The sequence below is a fragment of the Salvelinus alpinus genome, chromosome 10 (assembly GCF_045679555.1).
Source record: "Salvelinus alpinus chromosome 10, SLU_Salpinus.1, whole genome shotgun sequence".
Taxonomy (NCBI): domain Eukaryota; kingdom Metazoa; phylum Chordata; class Actinopteri; order Salmoniformes; family Salmonidae; genus Salvelinus; species Salvelinus alpinus.
In genome coordinates this window covers 69,900,710-69,920,373 of record NC_092095.1, presented here as the reverse complement: position 1 = coordinate 69,920,373, position 19,664 = coordinate 69,900,710, and the positions used below count along the sequence as shown (strand labels likewise).

The window sequence follows — 19,664 nt, the reverse complement described above, 5'->3', positions numbered from 1 at the left end:
TCACATGTCCTGTTTCTCCTCTCCCTCCATCCCTCCTCCCTCTCTATCACATGTCCTGTTTCTCCTCTCCCTCCATCCCTCCTCCCTCTCTATCACATCGCCTGTTTCTCCCTCCTCCATCCATCCTCCCTCCTCCAACCCTCCTCCCTCTCTATCACATCGCCTGTTTCTCCCTCCATCCATCCTCCCTCTCTATCACATCTCCTGTTTCTCCTCTCCCTCCATCCCTCCTCCCTCTCTATCACATCTCCTGTTTCTCCTATCCCTCCTCCCTCTCTATCACATCTCCTGTTTCTCCTCTCCCTCCATCCCTCCTCCCTCTATCACATCTCCTGTTTCTCCTCTCCCTCCTCCCTCTCTATCACATCTCCTGTTTCTCCCTCCTCCATCCCTCCTCCCTCTATCACATCGCCTGTTTCTCCCTCCTCCATCCCTCCCTCCACAGACAATCAAACCCCTGGGCACACACTGGTTGAATCAATGTTGTTTCCTCGTAATTAGACGTTGAGATGAAGTCTGTTCCCTGTGGGAAGTGAGTTTTGGCTGGGATGGGAAAGGGGTGGGGTGGAGAGTGGGAGCGTCCCTCCCTGGCCCATGTATCCATGCTGCGTAGCTGAGGTCTGGATCACATTTAAAACACATGTTCATGCTGCTCCAGATAAGCTGAACTCTGTGGAAATACAGTGGCATTGGATTTAACAGCCAAGGCAGGGGCAGACAGAACAGACTTACAGACAGACAGAGCAAGGCAACATCAGACAGACAGACAGACCCAGGGAGACAAGGCAGAGACAGACGGACAGAGCCAGGCAGCAAAGGTATGGACAGAGAGACAGACAGACCCAGGGAGACAAGGCAGGGACAGAGACAGACGGACAGAGCCAGGTAGCAAAGGTAGGGACAGAGAGACAGACAGACAGAGCCAGGGAGACAAGGCGGGGACAGACAGAGCCAGGGAGACAAGGTGGGGACAGAGAGACAGACAGACAGCCCTCTCAACCCTGAAGGACAGGAACTAAGTGCGGGGCCATGCTCGCTCGATGTGACAAGCAGGCCCTTCAACGCAGAGGCTGAGACACAGTGGATAATGAGATCTGAAGAGGTCTGGACTAACTGGGGAGAAGAGGGGATAGTCAAGACAGGCAAAAGAAAGAGAGACAGTCTTAAGAGTCCTTGCTTGTAGTTGGACCAATAGAGAGACAGTCTTGAGAGTCCTTGAGGCAGTCTCAAGTGACTGAGTGAAACTTTAAGTGTCCTTGCTGTGTGTAGTTGGGGGGAGAGAGAGAGAGGTGTGTCTGTGACCAGACGGAGAAAGAGAGAGGTGTCTGTGACCGGGGGGAGAGAGGGAGAGGTGTCTGTGACTGGGGGGAAGAGAGGGAGAGGTGTCTGTGACCAGACGGAGAGGGAGAGAGGTGTCTGTGACCGGGGAGAGAGAGGGAGAGGTGTCTGTGACCAGACGGAGAGGGAGAGAGGTGTCTGTAACCACAGGGACCGTGACAGGAGCTTGTGTGTGGTCTGAGGAGTCAGCGCCGGTCTGAGAGGGGCTGGTCTGTAGTGAGGAGACTCCTTCCTCTGGCTCTGCTCTCTATTATAGAGGATTACCCAATACAGAAACATCTCTCTGTTACAGCGGATTACCCATTAGAGAAACGGCTCTCTGTTATAGAACTTCTGTCCAGAGACTGAAGGATTGACCGTACAGAGACAGAAGGAGAACTTTGAACACAAGAGAGATTGAGATACAGCATTGAACCAGAAGATGCAGAGTATGCTTGATGCCAGTGTTGGAATGATGCTGGTGTTGGTGTTGGTGAACTTGGGAATGGCAGAAAAGGTTCAGGATGATCCCAGCTCTCTCAGGGTAAGTGTCCAGTGTCTATGTACTTAATTTCTGTATGGCTTCAATGTCCAGACCAGGCACTGTTTCATCTGCAACTCATGTTCTGCTCAGGCTCTCATTCTGTGGATTCAATGTCCAGACCAGGCACTGTTTCATCTGCAACTCATGTTCTGCTCAGGCTCTCATTCTGTGGATTCAATGTCCAGACCAGGCACTGTTTCATCTGCAACTCATGTTCTGCTCAGGCTCTCATTCTGTGGATTCAATGCACGAGTCATCACCATCATCAAGAGGCTATTTATTAATGACCAGTATGTCATGAAATGCAGACACGTGTCTCCCACTGGAGACACCGAGTTTGAGTCCATTTTTGTGTTCCAAAGAACCGAATCAACTCTCCTTACAACTCACCATGTGAGCTAATAAAACTAGCGCTGACCAGTTGGCAGGGGGCGTAGAGAAACCACACACACACCACCTGTGAGCTGTCCATGAAGTGTGTGTGCCTCTTATGTAAACGGTGCATATGTATTGGAAGTGCAAATGCATGCGTCACCGGTAACAAGATCTCACTGACCTGGAGAGAGGAGCGTTTGAACTTCCAAAATTATCAATCACTTCTTTCTCTTTCTCTTCTTCGCTCTCTCCTCTCTCTTGTTCGCTGTCTGTCTCTCTCCCCCCTCACTCACTTTCTCTCTTGTTCGCTGTCTGTCTCTCTCCCCCCTCACTCAATCTCCCGATATCTCCCATTGGGCCCTGCTTTCCCCCGGGTCTAAATTGCAGAAGAGGGAAAAGAAAACTCCTTGTCTGTCTGGTTTAAGAGGAAGCAGCCAGCTACACCCTAACGTCACAATCCTCACATAGAGGAAGCAGCCAGCTACACCCTAACGTCACAATCCTCACATAGAGGAAGCAGCCAGCTACACCCTAACGTTACAATCCTCACATAGAGGAAGCAGCCAGCTACACCCTAACGTCTCAATCCTCACATAGAGGAAGCAGCCAGCTACACCCTAACGTTACAATCCTCACATAGAGGAAGCAGCCAGCTACACCCTAACGTCACAATCCTCACATAGAGGAAGCAGCCAGCTACACCCTAACGTCTCAATCCTCACATAGAGGAAGCAGCCAGCTACACCCTAACGTCACAATCCTCACATAGAGGAAGCAGCCAGCTACACCCTAACGTCACAATCCTCACATAGAGGAAGCAGCCAGCTACACCCTAACATCACAATCCTCACATAGAGGAAGCAGCCAGCTACACCCTAACGTCACAATCGTCACATAGAGGAAGCAGCCAGCTACACCATAACGTCTCAATCCTCACATAGAGGAAGCAGCCAGCTACACCCTAACGTCACAATCCTCACATAGAGGAAGCAGCCAGCTACACCCTAACGTCACAATCCTCACATAGAGGAAGCAGCCAGCTACACCCTAACGTCTCAATCCTCACATAGAGGAAGCAGCCAGCTACACCCTAACGTCACAATCGTCACATAGAGGAAGCAGCCAGCTACACCCTAACGTCACAATCCTCACATAGAGGAAGCAGCCAGCTACACCCTAACGTCACAATCCTCACATAGAGGAAGCAGCCAGCTACACCCTAACGTCTCAATCCTCACATAGAGGAAGCAGCCAGCTACACCCTAACGTCACAATCCTCACATAGAGGAAGCAGCCAGCTACACCCTAACGTCACAATCCTCACATAGAGGAAGCAGCCAGCTACACCCTAACGTCACAATCCTCACATAGAGGAAGCAGCCAGCTACACCCTAACGTCACAATCCTCACATAGAGGAAGCAGCCAGCTACACCCTAACGTCACAATCCTCACATAGAGGAAGCAGCCAGCTACACCCTAACGTCTCAATCCTCACATAGAGGAAGCAGCCAGCTACACCCTAACGTCTCAATCCTCACATAGAGGAAGCAGCCAGCTACACCCTAATGTCACAATCCTCACATAGAGGAAGCAGCCAGCTACACCCTAACGTCTCAATCCTCACATAGAGGAAGCAGCCAGCTACACCCTAATGTCACAATCCTCACATAGAGGAAGCAGCCAGCTACACACTAACGTCTCAATCCTCACATAGAGGAAGCAGCCAGCTACACCCTAACGTCACAATCCTCACATAGAGGAAGCAGCCAGCTACACCCTAACATCTCAATCCTCACATAGAGGAAGCAGCCAGCTACACCCTAATGTCACAATCCTCACATAGAGGAAGCAGCCAGCTACACCCTAACGTCTCAATCCTCACATAGCGGAAACAGCCAGCTACACCCTAACGTCTCAATCCTCACATAGAGGAAACAGCCAGCTACACCCTAACGTCTCAATCCTCACATAGAGGAAGCAGCCAGCTACACCCTAATGTCACAATCCTCACATAGAGGAAGCAGCCAGCTACACCCTAACGTCTCAATCCTCATATAGAGGAAGCAGCCAGCTACACACTAACGTCACAATCCTCACATAGAGGAAGCAGCCAGCTACACCCTAATGTCACAATCCTCACATAGAGGAAGCAGCCAGCTACACCCTAACGTCACAATCCTCACATAGAGGAAGCAGCCAGCTACACCCTAACGTCTCAATCCTCACATAGAGGAAGCAGCCAGCTACACCCTAACGTCACAATCCTCACATAGAGGAAGCAGCCAGCTACACCCTAACGTCACAATCCTCACATAGAGGAAGCAGCCAGCTACACCCTAACGTCACAATCCTCACATAGAGGAAGCAGCCAGCTACACCCTAACGTCACAATCCTCACATAGAGGAAGCAGCCAGCTACACCCTAACGTCACAATCCTCACATAGAGGAAGCAGCCAGCTACACCCTAACGTCACAATCCTCACATAGAGGAAGCAGCCAGCTACACCCTAACGTCACAATCCTCACATAGAGGAAGCAGCCAGCTACACCCTAACGTCACAATCCTCACATAGAGGAAGCAGCCAGCTACACCCTAACGTCACAATCCTCACATAGAGGAAGCAGCCAGCTACACCCTAACGTCACAATCCTCACATAGAGGAAGCAGCCAGCTACACCCTAACGTCACAATCCTCACATAGAGGAAGCAGCCAGCTACACCCTAACGTCTCAATCCTCACATAGAGGAAGCAGCCAGCTACACCCTAATGTCACAATCCTCACATAGAGGAAGCAGCCAGCTACACCCTAACGTCTCAATCCTCACATAGAGGAAGCAGCCAGCTACACCCTAATGTCACAATCCTCACATAGAGGAAGCAGCCAGCTACACACTAACGTCTCAATCCTCACATAGAGGAAGCAGCCAGCTACACCCTAACGTCACAATCCTCACATAGAGGAAGCAGCCAGCTACACCCTAACATCTCAATCCTCACATAGAGGAAGCAGCCAGCTACACCCTAATGTCACAATCCTCACATAGAGGAAGCAGCCAGCTACACCCTAACGTCTCAATCCTCACATAGCGGAAACAGCCAGCTACACCCTAACGTCTCAATCCTCACATAGAGGAAACAGCCAGCTACACCCTAACGTCTCAATCCTCACATAGAGGAAGCAGCCAGCTACACCCTAATGTCACAATCCTCACATAGAGGAAGCAGCCAGCTACACCCTAACGTCTCAATCCTCATATAGAGGAAGCAGCCAGCTACACACTAACGTCACAATCCTCACATAGAGGAAGCAGCCAGCTACACCCTAATGTCACAATCCTCACATAGAGGAAGCAGCCAGCTACACCCTAACGTCACAATCCTCACATAGAGGAAGCAGCCAGCTACACCCTAACGTCTCAATCCTCACATAGAGGAAGCAGCCAGCTACACCCTAACGTCACAATCCTCACATAGAGGAAGCAGCCAGCTACACCCTAACGTCACAATCCTCACATAGAGGAAGCAGCCAGCTACACCCTAACGTCACAATCCTCACATAGAGGAAGCAGCCAGCTACACCCTAACGTCACAATCCTCACATAGAGGAAGCAGCCAGCTACACCCTAACGTCACAATCCTCACATAGAGGAAGCAGCCAGCTACACCCTAACGTCACAATCCTCACATAGAGGAAGCAGCCAGCTACACCCTAACGTCACAATCCTCACATAGAGGAAGCAGCCAGCTACACCCTAACGTCACAATCCTCACATAGAGGAAGCAGCCAGCTACACACTAACGTCACAATCCTCACATAGAGGAAGCAGCCAGCTACACACTAACGTCACAATCCTCACATAGAGGAAGCAGCCAGCTACACGCTAACGTCACAATCCTCACATATTGAACAGATCAGTGGCGGCTCATGTCGTTACGACGACTGGAAGAAATTAAAGCAAACCGTTTCTGTTTGGCAAGTTTTATATTGCATAACAGTCCTTTTCTCTGCCTCTGACCCGGCCTCTCCTCTCCTCTCCTCTCCTCTCCTCTCCTCTCCTCTCCTCTCCTCTCCTCTCCTCTCCTCTCCTCTCCTCTCCTCTCCTCTCCTCTCCTCTCCTCTCCTCTCCTCTCCTCTCCTCTCCTCTCCTCTCCTCTCCTCTCCTCTCCCTCCTCTCCTCTCCTCTCCTCTCCTCTCCGTTGTTTATTAAACTGTCCATCTGTTCTGTGGGTTTCCCTTCCCGTCTCATAAATGAATGGAAGTCCCTTATTCCCTCGCTATTCGTCTTTCTCAACAAATCCGACCGCACCCTTTTTATATTGTAAATGTTTAAAAGGTTATTATGATTTTGAACTTTTACAATTGGCAACAATAGACCATTTAAATTGCAACATTTCGTTGTTATATTTACATTACACCAACACAGTCATAATGTAATGTCTTAGTTTTTTGGGTAATAGTGTGCAGAGGGTGAATTAAGATATGATTTGAACAATATAAGTGGAGGCAGGGAAGAAGCCACAGCTCCATAGGACTGGTCAGCTGTAATACCAGACTCAGAGGGGTTTCCTCCAATGTGTTTGGAGTTGTACACGTGACTGTTCCCATTCTCCATGTTGGCCTGTAGGGCACTGAGAGAGACCACACAAGTTTCTGAATTATTGTGGTCTGATTTTCCTACCTGCTTGTTATCTGCAGTAACACAGTATATTAGTTAGTTTGTGACCTACCTGCTTGTTATCTGCAGTAACACAGTATATTAGTTAGTTTGTGACCTACCTGCTTGTTATCTGCAGTAGTACTGTATATTTGTTAGTTTGTGATCTACCTGCTTGTTATCTGCAGTAGTACTGTATATTAGTTAGTTTGTGATCTACCTGCTTGTTATCTGCAGTACTACTGTATATTAGTTAGTTTGTGACCTACCTGCTTATTATCTGCAGTAGTACTGTATATTAGTTAGTTTGTGACCTACCTGCTTGTTATCTGCAGTACTACTGTATATTTGTTAGTTTGTGACCTACCTGCTTGTTATCTGCAGTACTACTGTATATTTGTTAGTTTGTGACCTACCTGCTTGTTATTTGCAGCAGTACTGTATATGTGTTAGTGATCTACCTGCTTGTTATATGCAGTAGTACTGTATATTTGTTAGTGATCTACCTGCTTGTTATATGCAGTAGTACTGTATATTTGTTAGTGATCTACCTGCTTGTTATATGCAGTAGTACTGTATATTTGTTAGTGATCTACCTGCTTGTTATATGCAGTAGTACTGTATATTTGTTAGTGATCTACCTGCTTGTTATATGCAGTAGTACTGTATATTTGTTAGTGATCTACCTGCTTGTTATATGCAGTAGTACTGTATATTTGTTAGTGATCTACCTGCTTGTTATATGCAGTAGTACTGTATATTTGTTAGTGATCTACCTGCTTGTTATATGCAGTAGTACTGTATATTTGTTAGTGATCTACCTGCTTGTTATATGCAGTAGTACTGTATATTTGTTAGTGATCTACCTGCTTGTTATATGCAGTAGTACTGTATATTTGTTAGTGATCTACCTGCTTGTTATATGCAGTAGTACTGTATATTTGTTAGTGATCTACCTGCATGTTATATGCAGTAGTACTGTATATTTGTTAGTGATCTACCTGCATGTTATATGCAGTAGTACTGTATATTTGTTAGTGATCTACCTGCTTGTTATATGCAGTAGTACTGTGTATTTGTTAGTTAGTGACCTACCTGCTTGTTATCTGCAGTAACACAGTATATTAGTTAGCTTGTGACCTACCTGCTTGTTAAATGCAGAAGTACTGTATATTTGTTAGTTAGTGACCTACCTGCTTGTTATCTGCAGTAGTACTGTATATTTGTTAGTTAGTGATCTACCTGCTTGTTATCTGCAGTAGTACTGTATATTTGTTAGTTAGTTATCTACCTGCTTGTTATCTGCAGTAGTACTGTATATTTGTTAGTTATTGATCTACCTGCCTGTTATCTGCAGTAGTACTGTATATTTGTTAGTTAGTGACCTACCTGCTTGTTATCTGCAGTACTACTGTATATTTGTTAGTTAGTGACCTACCTGCTTGTTATCTGCAGTAGTACTGTATATTAGTTAGTTAGTGACCTACCTGCTTGTTATCTGCAGTAGCATGTGCAGCAGCAGTTGTTAGCTTGTCTCTGTGGGAAACAGTAGCTAGGTCTCCTGATGTTCTGTGTCTCTCCTCCATCCTCTGCTCCATGGGAAGGAGGAAGCTTGTCTTCTCAGAGCTCCTAAAGCTCCTCAACAGGTGGACCCTGGGAACTCCTGCCCCCCACTACCCCTTAATGCCACCCCAGCCAACTCCACATTCCCAGCTGTTATGTTGTCTATGGGCTGATGCCAGGGGATCTACTGTGCATTTGGGGTACAATGGGCATCCTCTCATCCCAGCTATAAACAGTCATGGGAATGAGAAGAAGTAATGATTACACACGTAGTACTACAATACTGCAGTACTATAAAACTGTAGTACTATAATACTATTACACTGTATTACTATAATACTGTAGTACTATACTACTGTAGTGCTATAATACTGTAGTACCATAATACTACAATACTGTGGCACTATAATACTGCAGTACTATAATACTATAATACCATAGTACTATAATATTGTAGTACTATACTACCGAGGTGCTATAGTACTATAATACTGTGGTACTTAAATACTACAATACTGTGGTACTATAATACTGTAGTACTATAGTAATGTAGTGCTATAATACTATAATACACAGAAGCACTGATTGTTTTTGTATCTGTTGTGATCTAAATGATGATAGTCTAAATCTTAAATCCCAGGACAGCTGTTAATGGTCTGTGGGACCTGGCTTTGGGCAATAATAGCACAGTCAGAGGTGGATGTGAGTGTGAGGAATCAGACTGACTTGCATGTATCATCAGCTCAGTCCAGTCCTTGTAAGCCGGCCTCAATGGCATCTACAGTTTATCCTGACTTGGATGTAAGAGTGCTGCCCTCTTGTGGTGAGACTGTTGACTCTCACAAACCAACTAACAATGTTTTTCAACACTTTACCAGCGTGTTGGAGCTTATTTTCTATCCTGTCTTTAAAACAACATATATCATTAAATGATTTGTGTCCTCCTCCTCTCCTCCCTGCAGGTGATCAACCAGGAGAAGTGGGAGAGGGATGTGCGTTCGGCCTCCAGTCTGGACGAGCTGCTCATGCTGACAGATTTCCCTGACTGGAAGCTGTGGAAGTGTCGTCTGAAACTCAAACACCTGGAGACGTCGCCCTCATCCTCTTCCTCTCAGCAGCCCAACCCCCGTTCCTCCTCCTCCTCCGCTGGATCTGGGTCACACCGCTCCACGCGCTACGCTGTAGCATCCTACAGCCTGGAGATACTCAAAGGTATGTGGGTTCGAAACCTGGGTCTCCTCAAAACTGTGTTGGCTCTCTAAGCTAAAGCTTTGGTATTGTTTGTTGAGATATGCTGCTGGCTCCTACAGCCTCGGGATACTCAAAGGTATGTGGGTTCAATATCTGCGTCGACTGTGTACTACAAGAATATGTTAGACCTCTGAGCTAAAGGCTGGGCATTATTTAATGTTCTCCCTGGAGATAGTCATAAAGTATGAGACAGACTGGTTTGAACCCTGGGTCTTCTCGAGACTGTGTTAACCCTCCAAGCAAAAGCCAAGACATTAATTCCAGGTTGCTAATGCATGTTTTGAGGTTAGAATGTGAGTGTACCCAGACGGTACCCAAAGCAAGTCTCTATAGTGGCTATTAGTTTTGTTCTGTGTGTAACTGTTGGTGTTGTGTGTATGTGATCATCAGCTATAGACGATGAGTGGCAGAAGACCCAGTGCATGCCCAGAGAGACGTGTGTAGACGTGGCAAAGGAACTGGGCACCACGACCTCCATGTTCTTCAAGCCCCCCTGCGTGTCCGTCTTCAGGTGTAACGGATGCTGCAACAAAGAGGGTGTCTCGTGCAGAAACACAAGTACTGCCTATGTTAATAAAACAGTGAGCATTTCCTCTTTAAATATCTGTTAGAAAGTGTATTACAAATAAAATGCATTATTAATATTATTCTTAATAAATGGCAATGATTTATGGCAGGGGTCGGCAACAGGCAGTGCGCGGGCCCAAAGTTGTTAGTAAATAAATATACTTTTAAAAAATATGATTTTAGTTTTTGGTCTAAAAAATACCTTTTAAAATCACCAGGAATTCAGCTAAAATGTGTTTAATTTAGGAAATCTGTTCCCACGTATTCCTACTAATAAAAAAATTAATATTTAATCGTGTCTCAATGTAATCAATGTATGAAATTGTCTATTTTCAAATACAACCTCTTTTTGGATGTTTGCAGTGTACAAATGATTGTAATTATGTTCCGGCCCCTCGACCATCCGCTCCAACAAAAATCGTCCTGCGGCCATAGTTGGGGACCCCTGATGTAGTTGGGGACCCCTGATGTAGTTGGGGACCCCTGATGTAGTTGGGGACCCCTGATATAGTTGGGGACCCCTGATATAGTTGGGGACCCCTGATATAGTTGGGGACCCCTGATATAGTTGGGGACCCCTGATGTAGTTGGGGACCCCTGATATAGTTGGGGACCCCTGATGTAGTTGGGGACCCCTGATTTATGTTTTAAGACAATTGTGATTATGATAAGTGCTCCTAAGTTACAAGGATTTTGGAGAATGTGAATATATACAGAACGTATAGACTACGTAATGTACACTATGACATCATTGGGCCATCAATGAGTCAAATAAAATACACCTCTCTCTACAAAATGGATCGCTGACTCCAGAAACGGACTAATGTGTTCTGACACTTTTCGTCCTGCAGCTGCTGAGTGTGATACCGTTCAAATACGGACCTGAGCCGGTGTTGATAAAGGTAGCCAATCACACAGAGTGTAAGTGTATGGAACCACCCCTGATCCGACGGCAAGCCCATATACGCTCTCACAGGAGGAGCGGGTGAGTCCAGATATACAGATACACACACACACACTAACATAAACACACACACACACTCTCTCTCTAGTCGTACCCTTATAGCACTAACCAGGCTGTGTGTTTGTCTGCAGGTGCTCTCCGATGCGTCAGCTCTCTAAATCAGAGGACTCCAGGCGCCTGTGTGCCAGTGGGTTGATCTGGGACTGCATGGCCGACCGTTGTGTGTCCTACCCCTCCACTGAACAACCAGGTTAGTCTACCACTGTGTCCTACCCCTCCACTAAACAACCAGGTTAGTCTACCACTGTGTCCTTCCCCTCCACTAAACAACCAGGTTAGTCTACCACTGTGTCCTACCCCTCCACTGAACAACCAGGTTAGTACCACTGTGTCCTTCCCCTCCACTGAACAACCAGGTTAGTCTACCACTGTGTCCTACCCCTCCACTGAACAACCAGGTTAGTCTACCACTGTGTCCTACCCCTCCACTGAACAACCAGGTTAGTCTACCACTGTGTCCTACCCCTCCACTGAACAACCAGGTTAGTCTACCACTGTGTCCTACCCCTCCACTGAACAACCAGGTTAGTCTACCACTGTGTCCTACCCCTCCACTGAACAACCAGGTTAGTCTACCACTGTGTCCTACCCCTCCACTGAACAACCAGGTTAGTCTACCACTGTATCCTTCCCCTCCACTGAACAACCAGGTTAGTCTACCACTGTGTCCTACCCCTCCACTGAACAACCAGGTTAGTCTACCACTGTGTCCTACCCCTCCACTGAACAACCAGGTTAGTCTACCACTGTATCCTTCCCCTCCACTGAACAACCAGGTTAGTCTACCACTGTGTTCTACCCCTCCACTGAACAACCAGGTTAGTCTACCACTGTATCCTACCCCTCCACTGAACAACCAGGTTAGTCTACCACTGTGTCCTACCCCTCCACTGACCAACCAGGTTAGTCTACCACTGTGTCCTTCCCCTCCACTAAACAACCAGGTTAGTCTACCACTGTGTCCTTCCCCTCCACTGAACAACCAGGTTAGTACTACTGTGTCCTACCCCTCCACTGAACAACCAGGTTAGTCTACCACTGTATCCTACCCCTCCACTGAACAACCAGGTTAGTCTACCACTGTATCCTACCCCTCCACTGAACAACCAGGTTAGTCTACCACTGGTAGATATATCAACTATCCAGCCCAGTAGATGCAATAGATTTAGCTGGTATGCAGCACCGGGTTTGGGCAGTGTTTGCACTTTGGGGACCATTCCATTGTAATGCGCTGGGGATGCTAAATCAGGGTGTTATTCAGGATATTATATAGCCTCTGTAGGAAGTCGTTATTCTCATGTTTTGTTTTGTTCTCGTTCCATTTTCCCTGGTCTGGTCCCTGTAGTAATATTAAGTCATTCCTATGTTTTTCTCTCTGTTTGTTCCAGACTTCTCTCCCAATATGAGAACGGTGGACTGTGACATAGATGTTGACAGGTGTGACTGTGTCCCAGACCACACTAACCTGTCCCCACAGCCCACCCTAACCCAGGACTCAGACCATCCTACCCTGCATGTCACCTGAACCACACTGCCTGTGCTAACAACAAACAGCACTTCAACCATGCCTCTTGCAGGTAGAGTGCAACTTGAGACACACCCCTTTTGACTCGTTAGTTTGATCGTTTTGATAGTAGTTAATTGATAAATGTATGCCATTACTTGGCCAGAAAGTCCACTCAGCTGATGTTCAAGGTGTGAATGAATCCGTCCCTGATGTACATCAGAAATGTTTGTGTCCTCAGAGACCGCGGTTGAACAGCCATATTATAACACATGTAATAACACCGTTTCATTCTTTTGATCCAAAGATGCCAGTGATACTAAGAAGAATATAACCTTTGACATCTGCTTGGCTTTGAAGTTTGGAAGCAGAGAAAAAGTTCATAATTTATTTATATCGCTATTTATATATCTAACTTCAAATAAAATAGTTTATCTTTCTAACCTACATAAATGACCCTGTTAATTTTTTTTTTTTAAACGCTTTACATGTTTTATTTACATGTGTAAATTATTTGTATTTCTATGCACTGAACATGTATTTTAAGCTAAAGAACGATATTTTTGTAACAATTGCTTCCAACATTTGTAAATATAATCGAAGTTTGTCCTTTTGGTGTCTATCCTTCATATTTATAATTAAAGTTTTAACAGTTTTGTTCAACGTTCTCTCACCTTGTTTAGTATGGGTCGCGACCGGACCTGTTAATGGTGGGTCGCGACGTGTTAGAGCAAATTTATCATTATTTCATTAATTACTGGAATTGATTTGGCCAAGTACAAATGGCCTCTGTTCATTGCGCTCTCTGCTTAGCAGCCGTGTCAGTTCGGCAGCTGCGCGAGTGAGAGGGAGAAGCCGGTGTGCTTCGCGGTTTACCGGATCTTTTTTCTGCAGTTTTCTTGAAGATCACTCCGCGACCCTCCCGATGCAGCGCTGTCGTTCAGCAGCAGATGATGCGCTGTCAGCCAATGACTTGTTATTCTCACTCGCCGCTGTCATCAAATGTAGTCAAGCTAGCCATAAATTCTGACAGCTCAATCGTCATTAAACGCAAATACAGCGATACGTTTCTCTCTCTTGGTTTCATACAAACTTTGAGAAATAACGAGGAGCGCCCACCAATGTCTTTTGTGCGGGGAAGTGCTTAGTAAATGAGTCTCTCAAAACGAACACATTAAAACAACACATTCTGACCAAACATCCACAGCATGATGGTAAACCCAGGGAGTTATTTCAGAGCAGGGCAGAATGCTTCAGGAAACAGTGCTCCGACAGTGGAAAAGTAAGTCAACTAGCTTATTGTCATTTTATAACAGGTAAGCAGAAATAAGGGAGTACAATCTCTCAAAGTAGTAACTTAGATGTGAGTTTCCCTTTCAAACAATTCCATTGTACACAGCTATTAACGTTAGTTAGATTGCTAATATTAGCCAAAGCAAGCAAGCTAGCTAGCTACTGTGCAACCCTTAAGTTACAGTACTGTATATTTTGAAGATAAAATGATCGGGCCTACTGTACAACTTACTGTAGAAAGGATTGTTGAAAACAACAAGTCTAGGTTGGAACTGTTGCTGTTAAAATACAATTAATCATTTTTATTCTGAACTGGAATAAACTGATTGATGCTGTTTGAGGCAAACCCACACACAGTTCTGGGTTGCTCATCTACAGCAGGAAGTGGTCTCCTGCCTGACTGAGAAAGCAGTAGATGTTCTGGTCCAGTTTGGCACCACATACCGATGTGAGTCAGGGTTCTCAACTCTGGCATACTTAAAAAACAAGTACAGAAACAGACTCCATGCTGAGCATGACCTCCGGGTTGCACTGTTAAAAACTGAACCCGGAATAGAAATGCTTGTTGAAAGCTTCAACCAGCCACACACCTCTCATTAGGACTGTGTGTGTTTTCTGCTCTACATCTGTGTGATGTGATCAATCAGCTTATTCCAGTTCAGAATGAAAATAATGTATTATATTTTAACAGCAACAGTTCCAACCTAGACAGATGAGTACAGTGAATTCGGAAAGTATTCAGACCCCTTCCCTTTCCCACATTTTGTTAAGTTACAGCCTTAGTCTAAAATTGATTAAATAAATAAAAAATCCTCATCAATCTCTACCCAATACCCCATAATGACAAAGCGAAAACAGGTTTTTAGAAATGTTTGCAAATGTATAAAAAACAACGGAAATACCTTATTTGCATAAATATTCAGGCCCTTTGCGATGAGACTCAAAATTGACCTCAAGTGCATCCTGTTTCCATTGATCATCCTTGAGTTGTTTCTACAACTTGATTGGAGTCCACCTGTGGTAAATTCAATTGATTGGACAATTGTCTATATATAAGGACCCACAGTTCATGTCAGAGCAAAAACCAAACCATGAGGTCAAAGGAATTGTCTGTAGAACTCCAAGACAGGATTGTGTCGAGGCACAGATCTGAGGAAGGGTACCAAAAAATGTCTGCAGTATTGAAGGTCCACAAGAACTGTCACGACTTCTTCCGAAGTCGGTCCCGCACCTTGTTCGGGCGGTGTTCGGCGGTCAGCCTTACCTCAGGTTTTCACCCCGAGAGTAACGGGCAGGTGGAGAGAGTTAACCAGGATGTGGGTAGGTTTCTGAGGTCTTATTGCCAGGACCGGCCGGGGGAGTGGGCGGCGTTCGTGCCCGGGCAGAGATGGCCCAGAACTCGCTCCGCCACTCCTCCACTAACCTTTCTCCCTTCCAGTGTGTCCTGGGGTATCAGCCGGTTCTGGCTCCTTGGCATCAGAGTCAGACCGATGCTCCTGCGGTGGATGACTGGTTCCGGCGTGCGGAGGAAACATGGGACGCCGCACATGTCCACCTTCAGTGCGCCGTACTACGCCAGAAAAGGGGCGCAGACCGTCACCGCAGTGAGGCCCCGGACGGGGTCTGAAACCGAAACCTGCCCCTCCGCCTGCCCTGTCGGAAGCTGGGTCGGTTTGTGGGGCCATTTAAAGTCCTGAGGAGAGTGAACGAGGTATGTTACAGGTTACAGCTTCCCTCCGATTACCTCATGAAACCCTCGTTCCATGTGTCTCTCCTCAGGCCGGTGGTGGCTGGCCCGCTCCAGGAGTCTGAGGTGCGGGAGGTTCTTCCACCCCCTCTGGACATCGAGGGGGACCCGGCGTACTCCTTTCGTTCCATACTGGATTCGAGACGTCGGGCGAGGGGCCTTCAGTACCTCGTGGACTGGGAGGGGTATGGTCCAGGGGAGAGATGCTGGGTTCTGGTGGACGACGTGTTGGATCCTTCTATGCTGCGAGATCTCCACCGTCTCCATCCGGATCGCCCTGCGCCTCGCCCTCCGGGTCGTCCCTGAGGTCGGTGCCGATGCGCGGCTAGAGCCGCGGTTCAAGGGGGGGTACTGTCACGACTTCTGCCAAAGTTGGTCCCGCTCCTTGTTCGGGCGGTGTTCAGCGGTCGACGTCACCGATCTTCTAGCCATCACTAATCCATTTTTCATTTTCCATTGTTTAAGTCTTGTCTTCCTTCACACCTGGTTCATATCCCATCAATTACATGTTGTGTATTTAACACTCTGTTTCCCCTCATGTCCTTGTCGGAGATTGTTTGATTGTATGTTAGGGCTAGTATGTGTTGGTGCGCAACGGGTTTTGTACCCATTTTATACATTTGTGTATATTTTGGTTTTTGGAGTTTGTTTGTAAGTTCTTATTAAATGACTCCGTTTATACCAAGTTCGTTCTCCTGCACCTGACCTCCCTGCCACTAACACGCACACCTTACAAGAACACATTGGCCTCCATCATTCTTAAATGTAAGAAGTTTGGAACCACCAAGACTCATCCTAGAGCTGGCCACCCGGCCAAACTGAGAAATCGGGAAAGAGGAATACCTAGTCAGTTGTACAATTGAATGCATTCAACTGAAATGTGTCTTCCGCATTTACCCCAACCTCTGAATCAGAGAGGTGTGAGGGGCTGCCTTAATCGACATCCACATCATCGGTGCCTGGGGAATATCATCAGCTCGGTGATTCAATCCAGCAACCTTTCTGTTACTGGCCCAAAGCTCCTACCCGCCAGGCTACCTGCCGCCCCAGGGGAGAAGGGTTTCGGTCAGGGAGGTGACCAAGAACCCGAAGGTCACTCTAACAGAGCTTCAGAGTTTCTATGTGGAGATAGGAGAACCTTCCAGAAGGATAACCATATCTGCAGCACTCCACCAATCAGGACTTTATGGTAGAGTGGCCAGACGGAAGCCACTCCTCAGTAAAATGCACATGACAGCTCGCTTGGAGTTTGCCAAAAGCCACCTATAGGATTCTCAGATCATGAGAAACAAGATTCTCTGTTCTGATGAAACCAAGATTGAACTCTTTGGCCTGAATGACAAGCGTCATGTCTGAAGTAAACCTGGCACCATCCCTACGGTGAAGCATGGTGGTGGAAGCATCCCAGAGACTGGGAGACTAGTCAGGATCGAGGCAAAGATAAAGAGAGCAAAGTACAGAGAGATCCTTGATGAAAACCTGCTCCAGATCGCTCAGGACCTCAGTCTGGGGCGAAGGTTCACCTTCCAACAAGACAACAACCCTAACCACACAGCCAAGACAACGCAGGAGTGGCTTCGGGACAAGTCTCTGAATGTACTTGACTGGCCCAGCCAGAGCTCTGACTTGAACCTGATTGAACATCTCTGGAGAGACCTGCAAATACAGTTGAAGTCAGATGTTTACACACACTTTAGCCAAAAACATTTAAACTCAGTTTTTCACAATTCCTGACATTTAATCCAAGTAAACATTTCCTGTCTTAGGTCAGTTAGGATCACCACTTTATTTTAAGAATATGAAATGTCAGAATAATAGTTGATAGAATGATTTCTTTCAGTTTTTATTTCTTTCATCACATTCCCAGTGGGTCAGAAGTTTACATACACTCAATTAGTATTTGGTAGCATTGCCTTTAAATTGTTTAACTTGGGTCAAACGTTTCGAGTAGCCTTCCACAATCTTCCCACAATAAGTTGGGTGAATTTTGTCCCATTCCTCCTGACAAAACCAAAACCTTGACTTTGTTGTCCTTAAGCCATTTTGCCACAACTTTGGAAGTATGCTTGGGGTCATTGTCCATTTGGAAGACCAATTTGCGACCAAGCTTTAACTTCCTGACTGATGTCTTGAGATGTTGCTTCAATATATCCACATACATTTCCTCCCTCATGATGCCATCTATTTTGTGAAGTGCACCTGGCCCTCCTGCAGCAACGCACCCGACAACATGATGCTGCCACCCCCGTGCTTCACGGTTGGGATGGTGTTCTTCGGCTTGCAAGCCTCCCCCTTCTTCCCTCAAACATAACAATGGTCATTATGGCCAAACAGTTCTATTTTTGTTTCATCAGACCAGAGGACATTTCTCCAAAAAGTACGATCTTTGTCCCCATGTGCAGTTGCAAACCGTAGTCTTGCCTTTTTATGGCGGTTTTGGAGCAGTGGCTTCTTCCTTGCTGAGCGGCCTTTCAGGTTATGTCGATATAGGACTCATTTTACTGTGGATATAGACACTTTTGTACCTGTTTCCTCCAGCATCTTCACAAGGTCCTTTGCTGTTGTTCTGGGATTGATTTGCACTTTTCGCACCAAGGTGCATTCATCTCTAGGAGACAGAACGCGTCTCCTTCCTGAGCGGTATGACAGCTGCGTGGTCCCATGGTGTTTATACTTGCGTACTATTGTTTGTACAGATGAACGTGGTACCTTCAGGCGTTTGGAAATTGCTCCCAAGGATGAACCAGACTTGTGGAGGTCCACAAGGTCTTGGCTGATTTCTTTTGATTTTCCCATGATGTCAAGCAAAGAGGCACTGAGTTTGAAGGTAGGCCTTGAAATACATCCACAGGTACACCTCCAATTGACTCAAATGATGTCAGTTAGCCTATCAGAAGCTACTAAAGCAATGACATAATTTTCTGGAATTTTCCAAGCTGTTTAAAGGCACAGTCAACTTAGTGTATGTAAACTTCTGACCCACTGGAATTGTGATACGGTGAATTATAAGTGAAGTAATCTGTCTGTAAACAATTGTTGGAAAAATTACTTGTGTCATGCACAAAGTAGATGTCCTAACCAACTTGCCAAAATTAAAGTTTGTTAACAAGAAATCTGTGGAGTGGTTGAAAAGCGAGTTTTAATGACTCCAACCTAAGTGTATGTAAACTTCCGACTTCAACTGTAGCTGTGCAGCGACGCTCCCCAGCCAACCTGACAGAGCTTGAGAGGATCTGCAGAGAAAAATGGGAGAAACTCCCCAAATACAAGTGTGCCAAGCTTGTAGCGTCATACCCAAAAAGACTTGAGGCTGTAATCTGCTAAAGGTGCTTCAACAAAGTACTGAGTAAAGGGTCTGAATGCTTATGTAATAAGGCTGTAATTTAACAAATGTGGAAAAAGTCAAGGGGTCTGAATTCTTTCCGAATGCACTGTAAGAGTGTTTTTAATGGGGAAAAATAAACATGAAAAGCTATTTATATTATTATTATATTTCTTTGTTATTTGCTATTTGTCTATATTGCATTTGTTTTATGCATAAGGGCAGTGAAAAGTACCAATATTTATGTTTAGTTGCATGTTTTCATAAGCGTAAATTGGGTCCCAGGCTGAAAAAGTTTAAGAACCCCTGATTTAGAGATTACATAACAACCATTCAATGGTGTTGTTCATGCCTCCGTGATACAGCGTTTTTTAATGTATTGTTTTTTAAATAGAAGAAACATTTTGAGGTTGTTACGGCAACCAATTATTTGACAGAGACGATTTCAGAGCACTCTCGTCTGTGTGCCAAAGTGCAGAATAAATTATGAATTTACAA

General features: G+C 45.9%; 1 protein-coding gene across 2 annotated transcripts; it reads left to right on the top strand.

Annotated features, from left to right (window-relative positions):
- Positions 1 to 638: 638 nt before the first annotated feature.
- On the top strand, positions 639 to 13,467 carry vegfd (vascular endothelial growth factor D). 2 transcript variants are annotated; one of them, XR_011666648.1, is made up of 7 exons: positions 640 to 1,861; positions 9,421 to 9,670; positions 10,100 to 10,290; positions 11,128 to 11,261; positions 11,372 to 11,490; positions 12,689 to 12,877; positions 13,112 to 13,467. XR_011666648.1 is itself a non-coding variant. In XM_071330781.1 (6 exons), exons 1-6 carry the CDS (start codon positions 1,760 to 1,762, stop codon positions 12,823 to 12,825), a joined length of 933 nt encoding a protein of 310 aa, XP_071186882.1. In that variant the 5' UTR covers positions 639 to 1,759; the 3' UTR covers positions 12,826 to 13,467. The 2 variants fall into 2 exon arrangements, 1 of the variants encoding a protein (XP_071186882.1); XM_071330781.1 differs by having other exon boundaries at positions 639 to 1,861; positions 12,689 to 13,467.
- Positions 13,468 to 19,664: the final 6,197 nt, after the last annotated feature.

Coding starts and splice junctions, on each gene's coding strand:
- vegfd (XM_071330781.1), top strand. CDS start 1,760: ATGCAGAGTATGCTTGATGCCAGTGTTGGAATGATGCTGGTGTTGGTG. Junction 10,291..11,127: donor CTGCCTATGTTAATAAAACA/GTGAGCATTTCC, acceptor TTCGTCCTGCAG/CTGCTGAGTGTGATACCGTT. Junction 11,262..11,371: donor CGCTCTCACAGGAGGAGCGG/GTGAGTCCAGAT, acceptor GTTTGTCTGCAG/GTGCTCTCCGATGCGTCAGC.